A 27,039-nucleotide genomic window follows, 5' to 3' on the forward strand; every position below is an offset into this window, starting at 1 on the left:
AGAAAAGAAGAAGAAGAAGAACAATCAACAACACATGAAATACGATGATTTGTTAACCGAGAACGCACATCGTCGAGATAAACACAACATGTTGTCAATTATCATATTGAAGATGACCGTAACTCAAACTATACTCTCAACTGTCTGGTTATTCAGAAACCTGCACGTGTTCGTAATTAAGTTATACATTGCGTCACCCTAGTACGAATTCTCCTCGATTTGTAAAGTTCATTTTATGAGACGTTTAAGAACAGATTATTCTTCATTTAATGATATGAATTTTGGTAGAAAGCGATATTATAACTGTTAGCGTTTCGTAAAAAAAAAAACTATTGTGCAATTCAGCAATAACATGTTACATGATTCTATCTGTATGAAAACTACTCTTTAGTTATGTTATCCTCCGATTCGTATAATGTTACAATAGCATTTCGAAATATATATATTTTGCTTTAAAGTCAAACATTAAAATTCATTAATTATATCTTAGGTGTTCTGTGTTTGAAAACACTATGATCTTAATTTAGTAAAACTAAATTAAGTTTTTATTTACATTTTGTAAACAATATATAACATTTTATGCTTTTAACAAAATGTTAATGATAACTTAATTTAGTTTTACTAAATTAGGATGATAGTTTTGTTGAACACAGAACACCTACGTATAAGCAATGAATGTAATGTTTGCAGTGATATTAAACATATTAGTTTTAACCATTATTCTGTGCCCAAAAAATATCTGAATTTACTGAAACAAGTAAGTAATTTAAAATGAAATTACCGAAAAAGAGCATAATTGACATGCATGAATTGACATATTAAATGGTTCAGTATTGATTGTTTAATATTATTGAGCTACTTTCCCTCGAATGCTAATTCTCCAAATTACCGGTTTTCAAATGCAAAAAGGAGCATGAATAGTCTTCAGGCACAATGGTTAAAATTAAGATCAGTGCATATCAGTTTACAAGTTTGTTCAGAAATTTGAAACGCCTGCAGTTCCCACAAATCTTGAAGTTCTACAAATCACTTTGTAGGGAAATGGGCTATTTGGAGACACGAGGTAGCAGCTCTCGGGGTACAGCATTTGGGGAAAAACTGCTTTTTTTTGGCTTTCTTCAATATGGCCATGTTGTCTTTAAATTCTGTCTTCTATGTTCTAAATTCTTAGTAACATATTACTTGATGCATCCGGTGAATTTTCTTCTACTTCCACCCGGTGAATACCTACTAGACATTCCTCCGCAACGTTAATGATGTTTATAAACACAATGCGCTTGAGATGCAGGCTCGAACGTGAGCCCAGCATACATACCTTGCATTGTTGTTACTCATAGCAGGTCAATGCATGGAACTAGCTTAGTCATCTTCCCACTGGCACTGACCGGCTGCGTTCCCATCATAAACGATTCAACCAAATACGCGGTGGGTGAACTACCGGCGACTATGGCAGACTTTACGTGAATATTGTTTATAATTGTGCACCACGTATCAGCATGTATAATAATATATGCATCAATCGAATGCGAAACTGTGACCATGACCGACAGCATTGCGAATCCAGGGACGCATATCTGGATATCATAGGGTGCTGATACCAAGTCTAAGAAGAAAAAAATACGTAACCAATTATTGGAAAGTTCTGTTGATGATCTTTCTACGTTCATCGAAAGATTTCTTCTTCATCTTCATTCTGTAATTACGTGCCAACTTGGACAAAGCCTGTTGTTCAGCTAAGCATTAACACAATTATTATCTGAAAACTTGCATCGCCAATCGATCACTTTTACGTCGTGTAGCACTAGACTGGCACTAAAACAAAAATGTTGTAAAACTCAACGGGGCACCCCCTAGATATGTGCCTTAGGGTAAGAAAAAAGCGCTCACAAAATTTCAGCTCGATTGGTTGCTCCACCAGCTGGCGCATTCAATTTGATGTTTGTATGGAATATTCGTTCCAAATATATTGAGAATTGACCCAATGTCACTGTTTCGTTCCGTATACTAGTTGATCGCGTTCAATTGAGCCCAGAATGACAATCACACTAGTTGATACCCTAATGAACATAATTGCAGAAGGTTGTATCTAGATTTAAGCTCGTTTTCATTAACATTTCAGTTATTGAAAGTTAGGCTTAGATCAGCCTCCCGTATACACACTTAAATTATTTTACGGATTCCTGTGAAATCTCAACAGCTGAACAGTTCGGTAAAATAAATTAACGGAGTAAGGTAAATTTTTGCAGTAATAGGTAAAAATTCACCGGAATCCGTTGAATTCCGACGAAATTACGGTGTTTTTTTTCACCGAACTGTTCAGCTGTTGAGATTACGGTGAAATTCACCGATTTCCGGTAAAATGAGCTTAGTGTGTAGGCATGTGCCTTGTGCAGCAGCTCGCCCAGCGTCATAGGTGGCTATGATGCGCTTAGTGGCTTTGTTGAGGAAATACAAAGCAGTATAGCATGAGCTTAGCAAATCTACTTCAAATAGTTAAAACACCAACTTTATAATTAGTGATGGTGTTGCGACTAGGAGGACAATTGTAATTTTATGGCCTTCTCAGTCTAATAAATTAAAACGGCTTGTTTGGCTAAGCCGAAACGTCGGAATTAGCCAAACAAGCCGTTTTAATTTATTAGACTGAGAAAGCCATAAAATTACACCAACTTTATTAATTTTAATCATGATACAACCTTCTACGATATTGTTTGCTATAGTATCAGGTAGTGTTTTTGACATTCTGGGTGCAATTGAACGCGATCAACTTTTTTTTCTATCTTTATTAACGAGATTTTTAGCCCTGGGCTAGTTCATCTCGGGACCAACGGCTTTACTTCCCTTCCGAAGGAAGTCGTCACTGAAATTTTTCAGTGACTATGTCGGGGATGGGATTCGATCCCAGGTCCTCGGCGTGAGAGGCGTGTGTTCTAACCACTACACCAGGTCCGTCCCCACGCGATCAACGATTTTCCTGAACCAAACATTAGATGATGCGCTCAATCCCATATTAACTTCAATTCAAATGCGCCAGCTCATAGAACGACCAAATGAGCTGAAACTTTCAGGAAGTTTTCTTCTAACTCTAAGGAATAATTCTGGAGGGTGCTCAGTGGAATTATACAACTTTAATTTTCGCTCATACTAAGCTGGGCCAGTCTAGTGTAGCACGCACAAAGATACGCACTGCCACTTATCTGGTGATCATATTGATAAATTTATTGCATCTTTAGGAACTTCTTCGACACATCTTGGAGCCCACCAATACTTCAGGCGTCTGCTCATGATCTGCGTATAAATATTGTCGGAAATCCACCACGGATCTTTGAAATCTACAAAAAGTCGTGATGTATTTCCCAAGGTTTCTTTCAAAGATGTTTAAAGTAAAACAGCTGGTTATCCCGAAATGATGCCAAGCATGATCTGGGATATTTTTTTTACAAAATTTTCAAAGGTCTTACACAAAAAAAATGACAAGATGGTTCAAAAATGTTGAAATTCGGCGTGACATGATTTATGTACCTTCCCTTTCCAAAAGAAATCTTTCTGAAAACATTCATTTTTATTCATTTATTTGGTTAACATACAGATACATACAATACAGATACAAACAGATAACAATAAGCCATTTTACGAGATATTTCGGAACAGCTGATCGCCGCAACGGCGTCAATTGACAGGAGACCTGGGATTTTGATTTGATAAACTCCAGCGTGATTTTTAACAACGCCTCATCTTACTAAAAGGGGACAGGGAGAAAATGTAAAAAAATAGATCCAAAAATGTTCGTTACTGCAACATTACACCTAGTTAATGCATCAGCTACCTCTTTGTTACCCATATTTCACATAAAAAGGCACCTTTATGATAAGAAATGTTTTACTAATTATTCTTCATTTGAGTTTTCACCTCTATATGAAAAGCTACGCTAGAAATGCGCAGTCATCAACCATCATCATCGTGAAAACTAATGATGATGATGACTCAAAAGGTAAACTTTACTCCCAGGTCTCCTGTCATTTGACAAGTTTCGCAAAATGGCTCATACTCGATCCGTGGTCACATCTCCCCATCCTCGGTTCTGCCCCACGCTCGCTAAATCGACGCGCACTTGATCCGCCCAGCTAGCTCGCTGCACTCCACGTCTTCTTGTATCAACTGGATCTGAAGCGAACACAATCTTAGCAGGGTTGTTGTCCGGCATTCTTGCAACATGCCCTGTCCATCGTATCCCTCCAGCTTTGTCTACCTTCTGGATACTGGGTTCGTCATAGAGTTGAGCGAGCTCGTGGTTCATTCTTCGCCAGACAGGACAAATGACCTGCCTCTCCGGCCCCATCTTTATGAGTTTAGCTCCGATACCATCCTTACCAGTATCGTTTTTTTTTTCTTAAGGTGGTGGATGGTATCCTTAACCACCCTCAATGTCGAGGCTGATTGGTTTCTATCGTCCGCAGTACTGACGAAGGCATTTCTTCCGTTGTTTCGACCTACATTTCCCGTGCTCTCATCGCCATTTAGGTGTTCATCGAAGTGCTCCTTCCACCTTTCGCTCACCTTACGCTCGTCCATCAAGATGCTCCGTATCCCTGCACATCCCGACTCGCGGCACGAAGCCGTTGTAGTATGCGTTGAGCTTCTGATAGAACCTACATAGGAGTTGCTGGGCAGGAGGCTAACGACCGCACAGAAGAGTCTTTTTTATTCCTTCAGGTACGCTAGGTACCAATGGTATACCATACCAAGCCATTTACAAATCCTTTTTTAAATGGCTTATATTTCTGGTGGATAAAGAATGCTTTGATTAATCATGTTTTACATGGAAGAAAGTTCTAAGGAATAATAAGTTGTTGTGGCGAATATCAACAGTAACGGAGACCATGACCACAACAATTGCAATAACTTAGGCCTACATGCCTAAAAACATAAATTGAAGTATAAATTTTGAGGTGGGCAAATTTAACTTGAAAAGCGTTGATGATGTGAAATTCAAAAATGGCTGCAAAATTTAAGAGAAGTTCTGCTTAAAAACCGGTTCCAGGTCATTTGGCTGAACGCCATCTGGCCGAAAGGGTTATTTGGCCGAATGTCATTTGACCGAATGTCGTTTTGGCCGTGAAAACTACGGGAAATAACCGGTAATTTGGAGAACACACCGGGAAAATATGTGTTTAGAACATAAGAATACTGATTTGTTTGAATTCCAAATAATATAAAAAAATAACAGAAGGCTGCACATCAACTTGTACTTTGCATCATAAATGGTTGGACTGATTTGGTAGAGAAATAGTTAACGATTTCTAGTGTTTTGTTTTTAATAAATATCCTTTAAATTAATCAATGATTTCCTGGGGAGTTGTTGGGTACTTTTTTTTCTATAACAATTCTTACCGATTTCTTGTGCAATGTTTTATAAATTTTTGGTGGTATTGAACAAATTCAAATAAGATTTTATGGAACATCAATAAGATCCTTTAAACATCTCAGAAAGGGTTACATAGGGATTCTTGGTGAGATGCTTGATAGATTTCCATTTGGATTCATGACCAATTATTAATGAGGAATCCTTACGGGAATCAAGGTGATAACTGACCATCTTCTTAAAATTTCTTCGAGAAAAAGCTGAAAATGTTATAAGAAGACTACTAATAAGGTTTCTAGTAGATTCTACAGGGTGTCCGCAAATTATCCGTACAAACTTTGAAGGCATGGTTCTATACAATCAAGTATAATAAATTCAATATTCTTGAATGGTTTTAAACATTGGCTTATTACATTCTTAAGAAGTAAGTTCGACACATTTCCGATTTCAAATAATTGCAAAACCAACCCAAATGTATTGAGGTGTCTTAAAAGGAGCTGTTTTCCGAGCTTTATGACGGAAGGGAAATGTCCATAGAACTCACTGGATTTGAACCTTGAAATTTTCTATTTCCAGTCTAACTTGAAGCCACTAACCTATAGATTACTTCAAATAATAATAGAACATTTGGATTCATCTCTTTTAGGTTTTAGGGATAACACATCTCCAGTATGACTAGCGGCCCTTAGGAAAAACGTCTCCGAAAAATTTAAATTCGCCTGTCTTTTTAAGAAGCAATCATTTCGAAATTTTTTAAAGTTGTATTTTGTGTTAACATATAGATTTATTATAAAAGGTACATGGACATTGATTTTTCATTCTTTTCAATACGAGATCATCTTTCCAATATTATGCTGTTCGGATAATTTGCGGACACCCTGTACAAAATACCATTGGCTAATTTTTCTTGCCATTCTTATTAGGTTGGCAAATATCTGAATCTAACAAATATTTGGGAGTTTCTATCCTGGACAAATTTGTTGAGAATTCCGTTTGACGGGATTTATGAAGTTGCTGATGATACTGATTCATGGTGAAGCCTTTGGATTACTAGTTTGACGTGTCCTAGAGCTATGATAAAGTTTTCATAAGGTTCCTGATAAGTTTTTTTTATATTTCTGCAGATTTTCAGTAAATTCTTACAATCATTCCCAACACAATCCTCATAAAATCATTCGTAATTTCATGGCAAATTATTTGATGGATAATTAAATAGCAATGTTTCTTAGGTATTCTTGGGAAGACTTTCGTTAAATTCTGGACAAGAGTCTCGGCCACATTGCTTGGAAGACGCTTTGTAAATTTATGTCAAAAAATTTACCCAGCGTCATAGAAGAACAATATTTTTTTCGGCGAAATTTTCGTTTCTTTTAAAAAGATCTCTCCTTAGCCACAACATGAGTTTTAACAGATCAAAACTATTTCAAGAAATCAGCCATGGGCCACGTCTAACGCATAATTGCGAAGGCATTCTTAGAAGTTAATGAATTAGCTTTTGAGTTTTGCTCTTTCGTGAAAATATAGTCTAAATTTATCTTCTATAGAAATAGAAATAGAATGTTATATGTATGTCACGAAATGTTATAAGAACTGGCCAATGGGCGCACATGATTCTTTCATTGTTGCTTTCTTTGAGTGTTACGACGTGTTTGTGAAAGAAAAAGTTTTGTAAAGTTCTCCTGAATAGCTGGAAAATCGACTGAAAACTAATCTGTCATTTGTATCCACTATGGGCAGTTTCCATGTAGACTAGCGGCTGAAAATATGTTTGCCATCTCATTCCGTGTGTTCGTTGTCTATCTTATGTAAGTTATGTTTAGTCTGTGCAGCCTTTGGCTAAAGACGGTGTAAATTTTCTTTTAAAACCATGATTTTTTATTTCATTTTATTTTTCTGAGATAGTTTACTGATGGATTCGAACAGTGTATAATGATCTGTATAATATATTACGATTATGCAGCATTTTACATTCAATGTATACTTTGTGTTTGCACTGAATTCTTTATTATTTCAATCTATCTTTGAAATTCTATATGCTATGTTTATCAAAAGACCTTCAGAAATATTTTCAAAATACATAATAAATTGCGTCACAATTTCTCCTTTGTTTTTTATCTGTAAATTCTGATCCAAATCCCCGGATAATACAAAAATATTCCACGAAAAGTATTTTTGGATTGTCTTCCGCTTCGAATCTTCAGAAGAAAGTTATTGAAAAACCAAGCATACTTTTGCTTCCGAAATTGGCATATCGGTAAAGCAATATGTGGAGAAATTTGTTTTTTTTTTATTCACTTGATTACATAGATTTAAGTTATCTTGTAGTTATTCACCTCTAGAGAAAATATTATAGAAAATCATTTATCCTTCTGTCATTATCCATCTGTTGTTTCTATCTTATTTAACATTTCGTTGTTTCTCCTTCCTTCGCATAACGCTTTCTTGAGCAACTTCGTACAAAAATCAACATTTGAAGAATCTAGAGAAAACAGTAATTTCTAGAAGTTTTGCAAAAACTTCAGAATTGTTATACGTATGGTTCCTGAAAGTTTATCATGAGTTCCTCAACGAATTTTCAAAATAATACAAAAATTTCTCCAAGATTTAAATTACGAGTTTTACCATAAGACATCTTTGGCAATGTTCTTGAAAAAATACCGAAAATATTTTCACGTTGAACTTAAAGTCAGGAATTTCTTCAAAAAAATCAAAAATTTTACGGTGAATTGTAGAATTTCCCGACAAGAGTTCAGTATTCCCTATAATGACAATTTAGGTATTCCTTGAGTAGTTTTTGAGCTAAATTCTTCTTCTTCTTCTTGGCATTAACGTCCCCACTGGGACAGAGCCGGCTACTCAGCTTAGTGTTCAATGAGCACTTCCACAGATATTAACTGAGACCTTTCTTTGCCAAAGTTGCCATTTTCGCATTCGTACATCGTGTGGCAGGTACGATGACACTCTATGCCCAGGGAAGTCAAGGAAATTTCCATTACGAAAAGATTCTGGACCGACCGGGAATCGAACTCAGACACCTTCAGCATGGCTTTGCTTGGTAGCCACGGGCACTAACCACTCGGCTAAGGAAGGCCCCTATTGGCAATTGGCAATTATCCATAACAAATCAGATATTGTATGATGCTACGAGATGAATTCAGAGATTATAACAAGTATGTGGTAAACACATTAGGAAATATTACAGAAATAGCTCTTTAGAACACATTTGTTGGCCCTGAAAAGGGTCAATTGAATTGTTGAATTCGAGTAACACGGGCGGATGAATTTGTCGATCATCTGCAGAGAGGACCCGTTCCGATCGTTTAGGACCTCTTCTTCTTGGCGGCGGCAGCGGTGATGACTTTAGCTTCGGACGGCATCTTCCTTCGGTCAGTCGATGGTCAGTTTGATTTGAGCGAAGTAAGACAAACGGGGAGGTCCTTCGCTATCGATGTCTGTGCCTGAGAAGCACGGCCGGTCAGAGCAAGCCGATCTGTTGCCTGCTGAGATGCGATCCAAGCGGAGAGTTTCTCTAGCACCACTATTTATAGATTTGCTTGAAATCAACGTTCTCTTTTAAAACAGTTATTAAACTATTTGGCCAGGTATATGGGATTCAGTAAGTAAACAATATGAACCTTTGATGTCTTGTCTTTCGATTGAGGTACTAATCAAGGAATTTCGTTAAGCCAGAAAAAAGTTATAAACGTTTAAAATATTTCATGCCAGTGTAACGCTTTTGGTTTTGAAATTCCAAGTTCACTCTTGTATAGAGAAGAAAGACATATTCCTACGTAAAAATGAGGTTCATGAAAATTCGATAATATGTGTGTTTCAGTAAACTGTGTGTGTATAAATGTCAATTTAGTGTAAGCTGAAGAGTGTTGTAAAAATAAACCAAAATAATGTATTCCTGCAGCATCGTGTGAACCTAAACTAATATACATATAATGTTCAACTAAGATTGCTTTAATGTTACATGGTAGTATAAATTTAAAGTCAATTCAATTGAAAAATAATAGATTGATCGTTGAAATAGGGTCCTAAAGCCCTGTCCCAATTTCAGTGCCAAACGCTTAAGTTTAGGCCAAAAACACATGTTTACTCAATTTTCTAATGTTTTCCGTTGGTTTAAGCTCAAAAAACATTTTTTTAGATTTGTCACATCCTTTGGCTTGAACTCAAATATTGGGTGTATTTTGTTTTCCGTGTTCCTCACGAAATGTCAGATAGGAACAACCCCAGTGGTCGAACTAAAACCCCTGTGGTGTTTTTGTCGACTTAGCGAACGTCAAACATGATCAAAGGTGTCAAGGTTCATTAATGGACCAAATTTTTAAATTAAAGTTTAAACATGATATAGCCATTATTTGTGTGGGAAAAAATGCTAAAGTAGTTACAGTAACATGCTCTTTCGTGTTATTAAATAAAAACAAGATTTCATAAAAAATTTTAGGACCCAATTTACGTTTATTTTAGTGCTCCAAATATGTGCATGAAAATGAAGTTAAATTTACAACATTTTTTTAGCTGTGTAGCTAATTACTTCGGGATGTTTCGGATCCTCATGATTCATCTCAATATGATTTTATCATATGGTTTAAATTGTTGACCTTGCAATCATCCGGCTAATTAAACAGACTAATTAAGCCAAGATTCTGCCCATAAAGGCATAACTGTCCCATATGTAAAAAGTAGGCACTGAGAAAATAGAGTTCAAAGTTGGAGCTTCGTGTGTACAAATGTTTATAATTTTCTAGTACATTTCTACATGCCGTACTCATTTTACATAACCACACTGATAACTCATTTTGCTTCTGTTGATCAACAAAACATATAAACTTGAACACAAATAACGTTTTGCAATACTTGTTATGCCTTTATTTTTCAATATGGGGCTTTATTAATCTCATATTTTCCACAACATTTTCAAACAAAATGTGTTAATTTTCATATGTATAGTAAAATATATACTAAGGACTGTTCATTTTATAAAGTGGACACCTTGTGCATGCTGTATCTTTCTTATTAATCAATGAAATTTCAATCGGTTTTTTGCACATCGTTCGACTAGTATTGTACAATGTTGTGATAATAAAAATTCTCCAAAATAATTAAATTTCACACGAATATGGAACAACGATTAGATCGGTCGATTTTTTGAGATTATTAAAATCAATGATTGTAAGAAATTGGCTGGAAAATTCGATAATTTATATTTTCTATTTTCAAAAAAGGCTTGTTCTTCGAAAGCATCATCAATCAGAAGCCTGATGGAAAAAATCAAGTTATTTTTGGAGCAACAATTTTACAGATATAATAAAATCAATTTTCCCGTATATTTTAAAAGAAATTTTTTTTAAATTTGATGGGAATTGATATAAGTAGAATTTTTTGTGTAAAAGTACGTCCTGACAGAAGTCCTAATATAGTATTAATATGAAAAATAACTTACGCCTTCATAGAGTTACTTAGTAAGTCCCCACGTCACATACAAAGCACAACAGAAACACAATTGTTTTATTCTTAGAAGACCTATCAAAGTACATTGACAATCATCAAAATTGGCAACACTGCTGTGATAAAATCGATTTTATTTTCCACATATTATTTTCCTAATATGTTATTCTGAGATTACCATTTGAAAAATTCGGAGAAAACTGTTTACAATTTGCTGTAGATCGATAAATATGCGTACATGATTTTTAAAGTATGAGACTTTTTAGTAAAACTACCATAAACAGTAAAATTTATACTTAAGACTGTAGTTTAATCTCACGATTTAGCTTTCGTTTATACTAATATAGTTTCTTTAGTAATCCAAACTAGTTTTGAACACGCTTTTTACTTTTCTCTTTTGCTGGGAGTGAAAGGATGGTGTATCAGCAAATTTGGCCATAAATGGGTAAATTACTAAAGTTACCTAATGTCATAGAATGGTGGAATATAATTGATATTTTTAAAGCTTTACCTTTAGTAGAATAGTAAAGGATACAAACATACAATTTGTTCATAAAAATAAGGATTTTTGTTTTGCGAAAAATAATGTTAAACTTTGACGGACAGCTTTTTTTAAGAGTTTTTGGAAAAACTATTTAGCTCTTCAATCAAAAGCATTTTCAAAGATTTTATATTTTCATAGCATTTTAGAATAATAGGTCAACGATACACAGAAAACCGATTACGATTTTATCAATAAATAAAAAAGATATAGCATAAACAAAGTGTCCACTTTATAAAATGAACATTCTTTAAAACATGAATGTTGCGATGAAAAAAGGTGTCGGCTCGAAAATCAATATGCGACACATGTGCTTTTATGGACAGTACAGGTGTTCAATAAAAATATGTTCTCCTGTAAAATTTTAGATAGGAAGATTTTACTTAAAAGTTGGGGGGCGAAACATAAGTTGTTGGCATTTCTCATGATAATTTGTAATTCTGGATTTCTAGACCCCCTCACCCCTCGTGGTCTTTGGTCCCTACAAAAAATTGGCCAGAACCTTTCCCCATCCCTAATTGACCACGTGGTTTATGAACGGCCTCTTAGGCTGAATTTAAACAAGCTAATAAATTATCTGAAAGACGCCAGCAATCAACTCTTCGAAGTTTCTTGTATTGAAAAAGAAGACATATAAATGAAACAAACTTGGGAATGTCAGTTTGCACAATATGCAGTACACCTAATCAAGGATAATGATAATTTTTAATATTGGTTGATTGGGCTTACATCGCACCAATGTATATATATGCTTTCTGTAATTAAAATCAGAATAAATACAAATAAGTTTATAAATGAAAGTGATATTACTAACGTACAACACAATAAGAAATATGTCTTGGAATATGTATAAACGGAACAAATAATGGTCATGACACAACAAAAAATAAATGTACAATATTGAACACAGTGCACAATTCGTTCAAAAAGTGATATGGTATATTTCGGCCACGTGAAACAACAGCAGAGTTCAACACAACACAACCCCCACTTCATCCTCCAATCACATCAAAGATCATGTGCTTCATACCCATGGGTGGTAGGTGGTTAATCCACCTGTTTGGCGATTCGTTCGGTGTGGTAATTGCGGTGTGGCTTTTGTGGTGTACGTATTCATTCAATCATTCCCGAAGGCAACATATTGAAACGGCTGATAATTTAATTAATTTGTCACAGTAATGCAACAGTGAGAACCCGTCTCTCAATATGCGGCCTTCAATCCGATTCGAATGGATTTGAATGTAATTGATGTTTTTGAACCCTTTTCAGAATACACATCGACAAACGGAAGTTGCTACTTATTTCAGGGTGTGCAGCCATTGTAGTAGTAGCAACAACGCTGGGATTGTACTTTGGTCTTAAAGACAGAAAGAACGAGGTCAGCGATGAAGCGCCCATACTCACTGGAGCCGCCGTAACTTCAAACGGAGTAGAATGCGCTGAAATCGGAACCAATATCCTGAGACTCAATGGGTCCGCTGTTGATGCAGCCATTGCAGTATTGTTCTGCGAAGGGGTAACCTGTCCACAAAGCGCTGGTATCGGAGGAGGTTTCTTTGCTACGATTTATGATCGAAGCACTGGAACAGTCCAAACGTTAGATGCACGAGAAACGGCACCAGCTGCCGCTACAAAGAATATGTTCGTTAACAACGGTAACGCTGCTGTTGAGGGAGGCCTAGCTGTGGCAGTCCCTGGCGAAATTAAAGGTTACTGGGTCATGCACCAAAAGTACGGCAAGCTAGACTGGAAAACGTTGATTCAACCAACGATCAACCTCTGCAGAGAGGGACATTTGGTGTCCGGGTATCTGGATCGCATAATCAAACCACGCCAAGCCAAAATCTTAAGCATTCCCTCCCTCAGGGAAATACTGATCAACCCGGAGACTAACCAAACGTGGCGTGAGGGCGATCGAATCAAAAGACTTGCTCTAGCTGATAGTTTAGAAATAATTGCAAACGAAGGAGCGGACGCTCTGTATAGTCGTAATGGTACTCTGCTACCGAAACTGATGCGTGATCTCAAACTATTTGGCAGTATTCTGACAGAAGAAGACTTTTACAATTATGAGTAAGTATAACCACGTTTACTTTTAAGATTTTTTGAAGAAGCAAGAAGTTGATCGGCTTTTAGCAAATTTCGTGCTGGAACGAATATATTGAGAAGGTAGGGTATCACAAATTTGTATAAAAAAAAGCAAAATTACGAAATTTAAAGGTTCAACGTTTTGGATCCTCAGAAAGCAGACTAAGGCGATGATAGTCAAACTTCTATGATGACAATGTACAAATATGCAGAGTTCTTTTTTGTGAAGTTATGTTTTAAACATCATTAGAATGCTTGATTTTTAGTAATATGCGCACTGTTCAATGGTTTATTTTGTCAGTGGCATGATATTTTCAAAATTTACGATGTACGTGTCTACCAATACAAGCGCAATGGTCACCGAATAATAACGTGAATATTAGGGTGCCAATGTAAATCGATTTTTCGAATTTCAAAAAATGGTAGAGGAACTGTGGGTAAAATGAACAGGGGGGGTAAAATGAACAGGTTTGTGTTTTACGGTAATTCTGCTATAAATCTATGCAAAAAATAGTACCATGCTTAATCCTCAGACTAAGGAACTATTTCGACAACTCTAGCGCGATCTAGAACTGTCAAAGCTGAAAAAGTAAACAAAAACAAAGTACGCCTCTCCGTTTTCTCATATGATGTAAATTTTCACTCGTGGAATTTAAGGTTTTGATGACTAAAATCATCAAAAATCTATTGAACTGCGTAACACACCATATCTTTAAAGTATTTATGATAAGTAAACGGAAATTGAAAGTTTTTTTATCTTCTAAATTCTTAGAACAAATTATTTGAATATGTTGATTCTTTGGGGGTAAAATGAACCACTCGATATGGGGGTAATATGAACACCTTGCCAGGGCGAATACTACCGGATTTTTTTTTCAGATGCCAAGAGTTTTCCGGAGAAAATACAAAGACAGACATGGACAGCCATCCAAATGGTCGTGGCTAAACGTTCCATCGATTCCGGATTGTCTGTGAGATAAACATTGATCATATACCATGACCCCACAGTTATGGATCAAATAGTGTGGAGTCCAACCTATAAAATTCAATAAAACAACATGGAAAACGTAAAATGGTAATTTAAAAGTACGAATCGAATCATTTCAAATTGGAACTTCGGTTAGTAAACTATTTTGAGTATAATATTTGGATTGCATAAAAATTAAAAATTTTATCGGTTTCTGAAAACCATATTATGGATCAACGTTCATATTATGGATCAAATTGTGACATATTACGGATCAGTGCGCAAAATCAAGAGATTTTCAACTCAATGCATTTGTATTGCATGTTTTGACAAAAGTTAACAATGCGTCATATATTACTGCAAAAATAGCAATGTTCGAGCTGGAAACAAGGGTAAAATGCCTTTTGTCTGCTAAAAAATGAAATTTACAAACCTTGATGTTTTATTAGTTTTATCATTAGTGCTATTGTCTGAAAATGTCGAATCCAATGCATAAAATGGCAGAAATCTAGATTCTTTGGAAGTGATCCATATTCGTAGTAAACAAACATTTCCTGGTTCTTTATTATGGATCACTAGTTAGAAGTGCTAATATTCGATATTTAGAATCAACAATCGAGAAAAACGTTTTCCAAAAATCAATTCATACTCAATCGAAACGAATGAGTATGTTTTATGCTATAACATTTGAATTTTACCACCTGTGCACAGCTGTGGGAGCTTATGAATGCTGACGGCACTTCTTACAGAAAACGAACATATAATGATAGCTGTGTTGTACCAACTAAACATTTGTCAAATACACCGCTATTTAGCGGTTGAACGTAGTGCTTAACACTACAAATGGTAGAAGACAAATAGTATAACATGGGTAAAATATGTTTTACGTCAACTTTTATGTTTTGAGCGAGTTATTTGATGTTGAACGCCAAAGTGATCCGTCACTGTGGGTGATCCGTAACTGTGTGGGCATGGTACCAGATGCCGAGAATTATACCGCCACCCGTTCAATTTGAATGGTGTTCATTTTACCCCCAGGATATGTTCATATTACCCCCGTCACATGTTCATTTACCCACATGTTTGGAACATTGACTTTGTGGAAAGAAATTTTCAAAATCATAATAATGTTGATAAATTTCTATTTCCATCACAATATTTCAACTTGTTACATTGCATAAACATACTTATTCAATTCTGAGCAATTGAAAAATAATCTGAGAGCTTCATACGCAAGAAAACAAGAAAATTGCTTAGGGTGTTCATTTTACCCCCAGTTCCCCTAGTGCTCAAAAGTTTTGTCTCCTCGAAAAAAAGTCCCCATGCAAAATTTGAGCTCAATCGGACTTCATTAAGTGGACCCCCAAAGCGGTCAAAGTTTGGCTTTTTTGACCCATGAAAAATCTCCAAAGGGGGTACATGAAATTTCCGAAATCGAATTTTTTTTTTGATGCCAGATGTTTTAGAAATGCATGAAACGTCGAGATCTGGTGTTATTTGGAAATTTTTTTTTTTAAATATCGACCTTTTGGGACTTAGTAAATTTTTGAGTTGAGGGAGTGAATTGAATTTGAAATGAACGATTTGAATTCAATTGCTGAGAAATTCAAGGCAATAGTATTGAAACATATCCTATATCATTGTTGGCCACTGAAAGCATATTATATGTGATATTTCATTAGGGTGGTTCATTTACTATCCATTAGGGTGGTCCTTTTTGTTAAAAAATGATAATAAATAGAATTTTAATTGAATATTGAAGACAATAGTATTGGAACATCTCTCACATTATCGTAAGCCATTTTCTACATTTAATATGTGGTATTTTATTAGGGTGGTTCACTTATTTTCCATAAGGGTGGTCCTTTCTGTCGAGAAATCATCATTTGAATGGGATATTAAGGGCCCTATTTTATAAGTCGAGCCGATCAAAATGACTCGACTGGAGTCACTGTCGACCGAAATATTTGCTCGACTCGGCTCTGTCCATCGAGTTTTTTGATAATTGTCACTCTATGTGACTGCATTACTATGACAGTCGACCGGTGACATCTGAAATATGCCTGCTTACTTTGATCGACAGTGATTACAGACGAGTCAAATGAATTTGCTCGATTTACAAAATAGACCCCTAAAAACAATAGTATTTTATCACCTCTTTCATCATCGTAGGGCATTTCCTTCATTAGATTCGTGATATTTTATTAGGGTGGCTCACTTATTTTCCATTCACAAATTTCATAACGCTGAAGGGGGTGGGTGGGTTTCCTCATGATGTTACGGTCCATATAAAATTTTTAGAACATCCATACAAAAAGCGTTACGAGGGGGTGAGTGGGTGTCGAGAATGGTCATTTTTAGCGTTATGAAATATGTGAATAAACCCCAGAGGATATTCCGAAGGAAATTCCAGAGAAAATTCCGAAGGAAATTCCAGAGGAAACGAAAATTATAGAGGAACTTCCGAAGAAAATTCCAAAGGAAACGCCGAAGAAAATTCCGTAGAAAACTTCAATGATAGATTATAATAGAAACTCTGCACGAAATTCCATATGAAAATAAGAAGGAAATTCCATAGGAAACTCAGAAGGAAATTCCTCAGAAAATTCCAAAGGAAATTCCATATGAAATTACGATTTTAATCCTAAGGGAATTTCCGAAGGGAGCTGCAAAAGAAATTCCATAGAAAATTCCTAATGAAATTCCAAAGGCAATTCCGAAGGATACTCCGTAGGAAAGTCCAAGTGGGATTAAAAAAATTACGTAAGGAATTCCAAAGAAATTCCGAAGGAAAATCCAAGACAAATTTCGAAGGAAATTTTCAAGATAATTCTGTAGATATTCCGAAGAAAATTCCAAAGGAAATTCCGAAACAATTTTCAAATCCAGAGGAATTTTCGGTTCCAGAGGAAATTCCGCAGGAAATTCCAGAGGAAACGAAAATTATAGAGGAACTTCCGAAGAAAATTCCAAAGGAAACGCCGAAGAAAATTCCGTAGACTGCAAACTGCAATTATAAATTATATTAGAAACTCTGCACAAAATTCAGAAGGAAATTCCATATAAAATTGGAAGGAAATTCCACAGAAAATTCAGAAGGAAATTCCTCAGAAAATTTGAAAGAAAATTCCAAATGAAATTCCGAATTTAATCCTAAGGGAAATTCCGAGGGGGCTGTTAAAGAAATTCTAAAGCAAACTCCAAAGTAATTCCAAAGGATAATCCAAAGGAAACTTGGAAGGACATTTTGGAAGAAATTCCAAAATAAATTCCTATGAAAATTTCAAAAGAAATTCCGAAGGTTGTTCCTAAAAAAAATTCCATAGAAATTTCCGAATGAAATTCCAAAGTCTATTCCAAAGGAAACTCCGTAGGAAAGTCCAAGTGGGATTAAAAAAAAAAATCCGTAAGAAATTCCAAAGAAATTCCGAAGGAAACTCCAAAACAAATTTCGAGGGAAATTTTCAAGATAATGCTGTAGATATTCCGAAGAAAATTCCAAAGAAAATTCCGAAATAATTTCAAAGCTTCAAAAGAAATTCCAAATGAAATTCCGAATCAAATTTAGCATGAAGCTCCAAAAAGAATTCCGAAGGAAACTCCAGAAGAAATTCCGAAGCAAATTGCAAAGTAAATTTGGAAGAAAAAAAAGTAGAAAATTCCAAATCAAATCCCGAAGGTAGCTCCAAAAGAAATTCCAAACGAAATTCCAAAGCAAATCCCGAAAGAAATTCCAAAGGAAATTCCATAAAAATAAATCCGAATGGATTTTTTAAGGATATTCCGAAGCAAATTCCAAAGAAAACTCGGACGAAAATTGCGCAGAAAATTCCAAATGAAAATCTCTACAAGAAATTGCAAAGGAAATTCCATAAAAAATTTCAAAAGAACTTCCGAAGCGAATTCCAAAGGAAATTCCGAAGGCATTTCCAGAAGAAATTCCGAAGGAAATTACAAAGGAAACGCCGAAGAAAATTTAGAAGAACTGAAGAAGGAAATTCTGAAAGTAATTCTAAAGAAATCCAAAATAATTTCGTGAAGCAACTTACTGAAAGAAATTCCAAAGGAAAGTCTGAAATAAATGATATATGAAGTTCCGAAGAATACAAAGGAATTTGAAGGGATACTCCTAAGAAAATTCCGATAAAACAATTCGAAGGAAATTCCAAAGTATATGCCGAGAAAATTCAACGGAAACTCCGATGAAAATTACGTAGAACAGTCCAAAGGAAAATTCCGTAAAAAATTCCAATCAAAACTTCTAAATAAAATTCCGGAATCTCCATAGGAAATTCCAAAGGTTATTCCAAAGGAAATTCCGAGGAAACTCTATAACAAATTTGGAAGTAAACTTCAAACGAAATTCCGAAAGAAATTTTAAAGAGAATTTTGAAGGAAGTAACAAAGGAATTCCAAAGGAAATTCTGAAGATAATTTGATAAATAGCCTCAAAGAAAACTGCAAAGGAATTTTAAAGGATACTCCTAAGGAAATTTCGACGGAAATTCCAAAGTTAATTCCGAAAGAAACTAAAAAAAATCCAACGGAATTTCCGAAGAAAATTCCAGGGGAAGTTCTGACGAAAATTGCGTAAAAAATTCCAAAGGAAATTCCGAAATAAATCCAAAGGAAATTCTGAAGAAAATTCCAATGAAAAATTCCAAAGCAAATTCCGAAAACTCCATAGGAAATTCCATAAAAAATTTTAAAGCAAATTCCGAATAAAATTCAAAAAGGAATTTCTAAGGAAATTTCGAAGAAAAAATCACAGCTCCAAAAGAAATTCCAAAGGAAACTTCGATGGAAACTTTCAAAATATAAGGGAAATCCCGAAAAAAAATAATTACAAAAAATGAATAAAATTCTAAATGAAATTCTGAAGCACATTCCAAAGGACATTCCGACGACAATTCTCCAAAAAAAAAAAAAATATCCAAAGCATATTCAAAAGGCAAATCCCGAAGCAAATTCCAATAAAAAAAGGAAGTTAAAAGGAAATTTCGTAGAAAATTTCTAAGAAATTTTCAATGGAATATCCAAAGCAAATTTGGAAGGAAACTCTGTAGAAATTCCAAAGAAAATTGTAAAGGAAATTTCTAAGAATATTCCGAACTAAATTTCAAAGGTCCAAAAGAAATCCCTAATGAAATATGTTAACAGTGTCCTACGATAATGTCGCATATCAAATGGAACTAGAGGCGCATGAATTCAGAGGAAGACAATGGCCTACGATTATAAAAGAGGTGTTAAAATACTATTGTGCTAAAAATAAGGAAAAATAAGGAAAAATAAGGAATTTGATCAAAATTTCTTGATTTTTTTTTAATTTTCGGCAACCACCGAAATAAGTGAGCCACCCTAATAAAATATCACGAATATAATGAAGGAAATGCCCTACGATGATGAAAGAGGTGATAAAATACTATTGTTTTTAATATCCCATTCAAATTATGATTTTTCGACAGAAAGGCCCACCCTTATGGAAAATAAGTGAACCACCCTAAAGAAATTCCACATATTAAATGTAGAAAATGGCTTACGATAATGTGAGAGATGTTCCATTACTATTGTCTTCAATATTCAATTCAAATTCTATTTTTTTTTTCAACAAAAAGGACCACCCTAATGGAAAGTAAATTAACCACCCTAATGAAATATCACATATAATATGCTTTCAGTGGCCAACAATGATATAGGATATGTTTCAACACTATTGCCTTGAATTTCTCAGCAATTGAATTCAAATCGTTCATTTCAAATTCAATTCACTCCCCAACTCAAAAATTTACTAAGTCCCAAAAGGTCGATTTAAAAAAAAAATCCAAATAACACCAGATCTCGACGTTTCATGCATTTCTAAGACATCTGGCATAAAAAAAAAATCAAATTCGGAAATTTCATATCCACCAAAAAGGATAAACTACGATCGGAAAGATTATTGATGAGGGTGTAAAAACTCCATCATCGCCAGGGGGTTTTATAATTTCATTCGTTCGTTTCGCTCTCTCTTCTTTCAAATCAGCCAACAGGAATTTTCGAAATGGTTCTCTTGATTAAGAATGCTTTCGAAATCCTGAGTAACTTGATTTGCAATTAGACTAATGAATCCTGAATATTAAAATTGTGCGCGCTTTCAAACTGCATAACAAGTTTTTGAGCTTTTTCGTAATTAGTTAGGGTAGATGTACCTATAGTGGAGGTACTAAGCACGATGAAACTTCATTTAACCGCCTTAATTCAAGAAGCGCAATTGATGTACATGTTAATGTTGTAACGGGAAGTATCGATCTGAGAGAGACTCGCGAAGAGGAAAAAAATCAACGTCATATGCAGCTTAGATTCCGCTGTCACGAAACGTCAAATGCAGCCCGCCGTTTTTATGGCTGCAAAAGTGAAAAGTATTGTAATCACAATAAACTGTTATTAAAAACCTCAGTCGATGGAGCAGTTTTTTTTTTTCCATTTTGATAAATCTGAACACAAGATTAGTTATCTCTAATGTCTGCTACGTTTGCTGGCATGAAATTTCACTCAAAAGGCTATTTATGATTCCAGCTGATGCAAACGCAATCATTTTTTGCTGAGAGGTTCATGTGAGAGTTTGAACGGCTTGCACATGGTTGACATAAACACAAAGTGGAATAAGAAAAAAAAAACTCGGCAATCACAGAAAAAGAAGACCATCTTCGCAAGTCTCGTCTCAGGTAACGACCATTGGCTTAATGAGAAAAAATGATTTCATCGCAGTAACCCACGGCATGTCAGTGAAAAATAATACCTCCACTATTAGCTCACTGATCCTTTAGTTGCGGTATATTTTTAATTCGTGTTCCTATAGTTGCGGTATCCGTTGTTTTCTTATGGGACCTTCCACTATAGGAACACTTTACCGCAACTATTGGTTCAAGTAAGAAAAGTTTGAATTTTGCAAGCAATCGCTTTTTGAACGCTCTTTTCAACTATTCCGTGTATCAACAAGCCAATACGTCGATTGACAGTGTCGGTTCTGTGGCTAATGTAATAAATCAGTGAAAACGGCACTGCCGCAACTATAGGAACGATTGTGCTACTTTTCCCCGAATGTCGGTTCTTCGAACGCCAGTTCCCCCGAATGACCCGTTTCCCCGAATGTCCCGTTTCCCCGAAAAGTGCATCAGTTCAAATAGGTGCTATAATAGTTTTCAATGGCAGGATGGTGAATTAGAAAGAACGATAAGCAAACATTCTCGACTAAACACATGTTGCCAAAAATGATTAAGACATTAAAACTCGTAGGAATCGCCAATCAAATAAAGAATGGTGCATATCAGATGATCAGTACGTTGACCCCCCTAAAATGTATAAAGTTATGACAAAAATGAGTGCCAAAAACTTTTCGGGGAAGTGGGCTATTAGGGGAATCAGGATAGAGTCCAATTAAGAAATTTTATTTTCAAATGTGTTGTTTCTTAATTGAGTAAAACGTTTTTAAATTTCTTCTTGTAGATCTTGCCATCCTCAAAGAAGAATCGCTAGTGCATTGAAACTGCCTTCTGCTCTCGTTTTAAAGACGTACCAAGAGTTTAAGATCATCGTTTATAATCACGGATTTGAATTTTACTTCACTTTTTTGGTATTGTATCGTATTCCATGGTCAACAATGGAATCAGTTTAAGTTTTGAGAGCATTGTCAATAACAAGGTTTGTTTGCAAAGAAATGTTGGTGTTGGCTCGAAATTTAACAGGGGCATGATCAGAATTAAAATCAGCGAGAGTAACCAGTTGGTTAGAAAGATGACTAGAGTCGGTTAAGACCAAATCAATCGTAGAAGGGTTTCTAAAACAGGAAAAACAACTGGGCCTATCAGGGTATTTAATTGAGAAAGTTTAAAAATTTCAAATTTTTACTGATCTTCTTGCTTCTCTTTGTGTTCTACCTTACACTAAGCATAACAGATTAAATTTTAATACAATAACTTATTCTTTTGCAGACCGCGATGGCTACCGGCAGCCACAACCAAACTGAAAAACGGCAACCAGATCTACTCGATGCCACTACCGGGTAGTGGACACGTGTTGAACTACATGCTCAATATCATAGACGGTTATGATCAGTTGGATAAGAACGACCCCCTCACGTGGCACAGAATTGTGGAGGCCTTCAAGCACGGATACGGACTGCGTACCAAGCTTGGCGATCCACCATTCGTGCCAGGTGTGGAAGAGTTGCTGAGAAAACTGACCAACGAAAACTATGCTGCCTTCATCCGCGATGGCATCTTCGATAATATGACATTCTCGAATTACGAACATTACGGGGCTGAATTTGCCAACGAAGTCGACAGCGGCACGGCGCACATTTCCGTGCTGGCGCCCAACGGGGACGCCGTAGCTGCAACCAGTACGATCAATTATGTGTGAGTATATGCATTCTTGTTAGTTAACACATTAACGCCCAGTGTCCTACTTTGACCACATATGCGCTGAACGCCCTTCGTCCTCAGGATGATTTACAGTGCATTAGTTTGGTCATTCTCAGTCTATTTCTTGTGAGATGAATTATTGGTGCATTCAAAATGAGATCTTTTTTGTTTTATTTACACTACCCGTTATAAATACGGACTCACTAAAATAAGTATTGCAACACTCAGCTGAATATTGAATCACCCCCAAAAAGTTTAGCATCACCTCAAAACAGGTAAATTCACATTGCTATATCTCGAGATCCTTACGACTTGCAAAGAAGCGATCTTAAGCAAAGTTGTTCAGGGGATCAAGGACATCCGGAAGGCAAATAGTGTAGCATACCCGAAAACGTAGGCGGCATAAAATCGCAACCCAACTGTAACAAACAAAACATACCGTTGCCGAAAATTAGGAATGACCACTAAAACGCATAGTTATGCAATTTCGAACAACACATGAAAGTCATTAACCACCGAGCGCATCGTTCTATCGACTCCTTCTCTCTCTCTACTTGTGAGGCCCGAGTGTCGATAGCATGCAGCGCGAAAGGATCAAATTACATGCCAAGCGCCTGGCTTAAAGTAAAACAACCCATAAGCAATTTCGGCTATTTGTCACTCCAGTAGTCTCATCTACATATTGGATATATTTGTATTGAACCGATGAATTGTACTTTTGTATTGAACCTTTGAAGGGTATAACCAGAAACGACTTTTCAATGAATAAAGGATTATTCGTTCTGAGCTCGACCCAATCGGAGGTTCTCCGATCTTGGCCAATCGACTACTCGGAACAAAGTAATAGTTATCTCTCACTAGGTTGGTGAAAGAAAGTCCAAAGATTGATGTCTACACGATTCTAAATCAAACTACTATCGAAGCGTTGTTCAATAGTTTAGTTTGCGATTTTGCCGCTAGGTGGCGGTAGTGACCATGAAAATTGTGTATTTTTAACTAGTTCTAGCTTGTGATCCACAAGAGATAGAAATTTCGGGTCTTCAGCAAAGTTGTTCAGAAGATCAAGGACATCCGGAAGACAAGCGGTTTGGTTCGCGATTTTGCCGTTAGGTGGCGGTAGTGAGTATGTAAAATTGAGCATTTTAAACTAGTTCTAGCTTGTGATCCATGCGGTTCAGAAAGCCTTTGGTATTTGGAAGTTGAAGTGATTGGGACGGAATCATATTAAATTAAAGTGATTCAGGTCTGATCAATACTATATTCAAGTGTATCAGATCTGATTCATATTCTAGTGATTCTGGTATGATTTACTTCATGCGCGAGTGATTTAGTCAGGACTCATATTCATCATATTCATATTATTTAAGTCAGAATCTTTTCATATACAAGTGCTTCAAGTTTGATTGACTTCATATCCAAGTGATTGATGACTGATTTTCTCTATATTGATGTCCTTCGAGATTGATTCACTATATATTCAAGTAATTAAGGTTTGACTTGAATATGGGAGCCAAAAAATCATGTCAAATTCACTCCATGTTCAAGTGACTCAGGATAGATTCGTTTTGTATTCAAAAGATTCAAGTTTTGTTCGCTCCATACCCGCAAGTGTTTTACATCAGATTCACTTTATAATTTAGTGATTCAGAATTGATTCACTTCATATTCAGGTTATTCAGTTCGCTCCATATCCAAGTGATTCTTACCTGATTCATTCATATACGACTGTTTCAGGTTTGATTCAGTTAATGTTCAAATGATTTCAAATGATTCATGCTTGATTTACTTCATTTTCAAATTGTCCAAGTTTGAATCACTTTATGTACAAGAGTTTCAGGTCTGATTTATTCCATATTAAAGAGATTTAGGATTATTACAGTGATTTATGTTTGATTGGCTTCATATCCAAGTGATTCATGTCGGACTCGCTCCATATTCAAGTGATTCAGGTTTGATTCGCTTTATATTCAAGTGCTGCAGGTCTGAATCACTTCATATTCACCTATTTCAAGTACGAATTACTTGATATTCAAGTTGTTCAGGTTTGATTCATCTAGAATGTAGGTACATTTTCCACTTTTTCAGATATGACTCCATGCTCATGCTGGTTAGGGCTGATTCACTTCATTTTCAAGTGATTCATGCTTGAATCACTTTATGTACGTGTTTCAAGTTTGATTAGTTCAATATCCAAGTGATTGATGTTTGATTTTTGAAGTAAATTCAGGTCTCATTCACTTTATATTCAAGTGTTTCAAATTTGATTAGCTCCATATTCCAGTGACTCATGTCCAATTCAATTCATATTTAAGTGTTTCAGGTGAGATTCACTTCATGCCCTTGACTTTCTGAACAACTTTGCTGAAGACGCAAAATTTCGATTAAATCTGGATTGAACTGGAAGACTCAAACTTTCTTTCTCTTGTGGATTAAAAGATAGAACTGGATTACAATATTTAATTTTGCATGCTCACAAGCGCCACCGAGCGGCAAAATCTCAAACCAAACCGTTTGTCTTCCGGATGTCCTTGGCCTTCTGAACAACTTTGCCGAAGACTCGAACTTTCTATCTCTTGTGGATCACAAGCTAGAACTTATTTGAAATACAGTCGAATCTCCATAATTCGATATTCAAGGGACCATCGACTTATAGAATTATCGAGTTATAGAACATACCGAGTCAATAAATCCAAGAATGAAACTATCAAATTTCTGTATTTCCAATAGTTTTATGATCACTTTTGTAAAAAAGCAATATTTTTGTTGATACCATTTTGGAAAATTATATTTGTAAACTTTTTTCCAAATGGTCGAAAACTCAATTATTTTTACTGAAAATCAAAATTTTTATTTTCATGTTTTTTTTACTCTTACTTAACACTTGCAAACCAGAAATAGACATTGTTTCCCTGTATAAAAAGAATTTTAGGTAGACATCGAATTATAGAGGGTAATTTTCCTCACATGTGATGTCGACTAGTGAAGACATCGAGTTATAGAAATATCGACTTATGGAGAGCATGATGCATGGGAATTTTAAGGGATCGAAAAATGCATCGAGTTATAGAATATATCGAGCTATAGAATATCGAGTTGTGGAGAGTCGACTGTACTCAATTTTACATGCCCACTACCGCCACCTAGCGGCAAAATCGCGAACTAAACTATTTGTCTTCCGGATGTCCTTGATCTTCTGAACAACTTTGCCGAAGACCCGAAATTTCTATCTCTTGTGAATCACAAGCTAGAACTATTTTAAAATGCTCAATTTTACATGCTCACTACCGCCACCTAGCGGCAAAATCACGAACTAAATTATTTGTTTTCCGGATGTCCTTGATCCAAGCTGAGGGTCGTGGGTTCGAATCCCACCGGTCGAGGATCTTTTCGGGTTGGAAATTCTCTCGACTTCCCAGGGCATAGATTATCTTCGTACCTGCCACACGATATACGCATGCAAAAATGGTCATTGGCACAGTAAGCTCTCAGTTAATAACTGTGGAAGTGCTCATAAGAACACTACGCTGAGAAGCAGGCTCTGTCCCAGTGGGGACGTTATGCCAGAAAGAAGAAGAAGATGTCTTTCATCCCCTGAACAACTTTGCTAAAGATCGCTTCTTTGCAAGTCGTAAGGATCTCGAGATATAGCAATGTGAATTTACCTGTTTTGAGGTGATGCTAAACTTTTCAGGGTGATTCAATATTCAGCTGAGTGTTGCAATACTTATTTCAGTGAGTCCGTATTTATGACGGGTAGTGTATTTATTAGAGTGGTTCAAAAAATCGTTTTTGCTCCACACCGCTCATTCGATTCTAAATCAAATTCTGAGTGTCCTCCCAAAATTTGAGCTCATTTGGATGAAAACTGAGACTGCACAAGCCCTTTAAAGTTTATATGGGAATTACTATGGGAAAAGTAACCAATTCATTCAATCGGTCATAGTGTTTGCCCATGTGCTCTTGGGGATTAGAACTATGTTGATACTGTGAGATACCATAATCAGCTACAACTTTGCCGAAGACCGTTTTTAAATCGGACGCCCCAGTAATTAGTTATTGATTTTTGAATGAGTTGTAAAACTTTGGCTATAATTATTGGGCTGATCTGCAGGCATCACTTGCTATATGCAGTAAAACATAGTAGCCATGATTTGTGCGTGCTATCTTTCGCGCCAGGTGCAGCAATGTTGCCTGTTCAGAAGTTTTATGAGCACTGCTGAAG

At 35.8% G+C, this 27,039-nt stretch overlaps 1 protein-coding gene across 3 annotated transcripts in view; it reads left to right on the forward strand.

Moving 5' to 3' along the window:
- Positions 1 to 27,039, forward strand: part of LOC5579337 (gamma-glutamyltranspeptidase 1) — a 171,012-nt gene that overhangs the window by 105,989 nt on the left and 37,984 nt on the right. For all 3 annotated transcript variants that reach the window (XM_021848647.1, XM_021848658.1, XM_021848651.1), the window contains 2 exons: positions 12,630 to 13,433; positions 22,386 to 22,811. In XM_021848647.1, the coding sequence (XP_021704339.1) occupies positions 12,630 to 13,433; positions 22,386 to 22,811 (1,230 nt within the window). The remainder of the gene's footprint in view (positions 1 to 12,629; positions 13,434 to 22,385; positions 22,812 to 27,039) is intronic.

This window comes from Aedes aegypti, chromosome 1 (genome assembly GCF_002204515.2).
Source record: "Aedes aegypti strain LVP_AGWG chromosome 1, AaegL5.0 Primary Assembly, whole genome shotgun sequence".
NCBI classification, from domain to species: domain Eukaryota; kingdom Metazoa; phylum Arthropoda; class Insecta; order Diptera; family Culicidae; genus Aedes; species Aedes aegypti.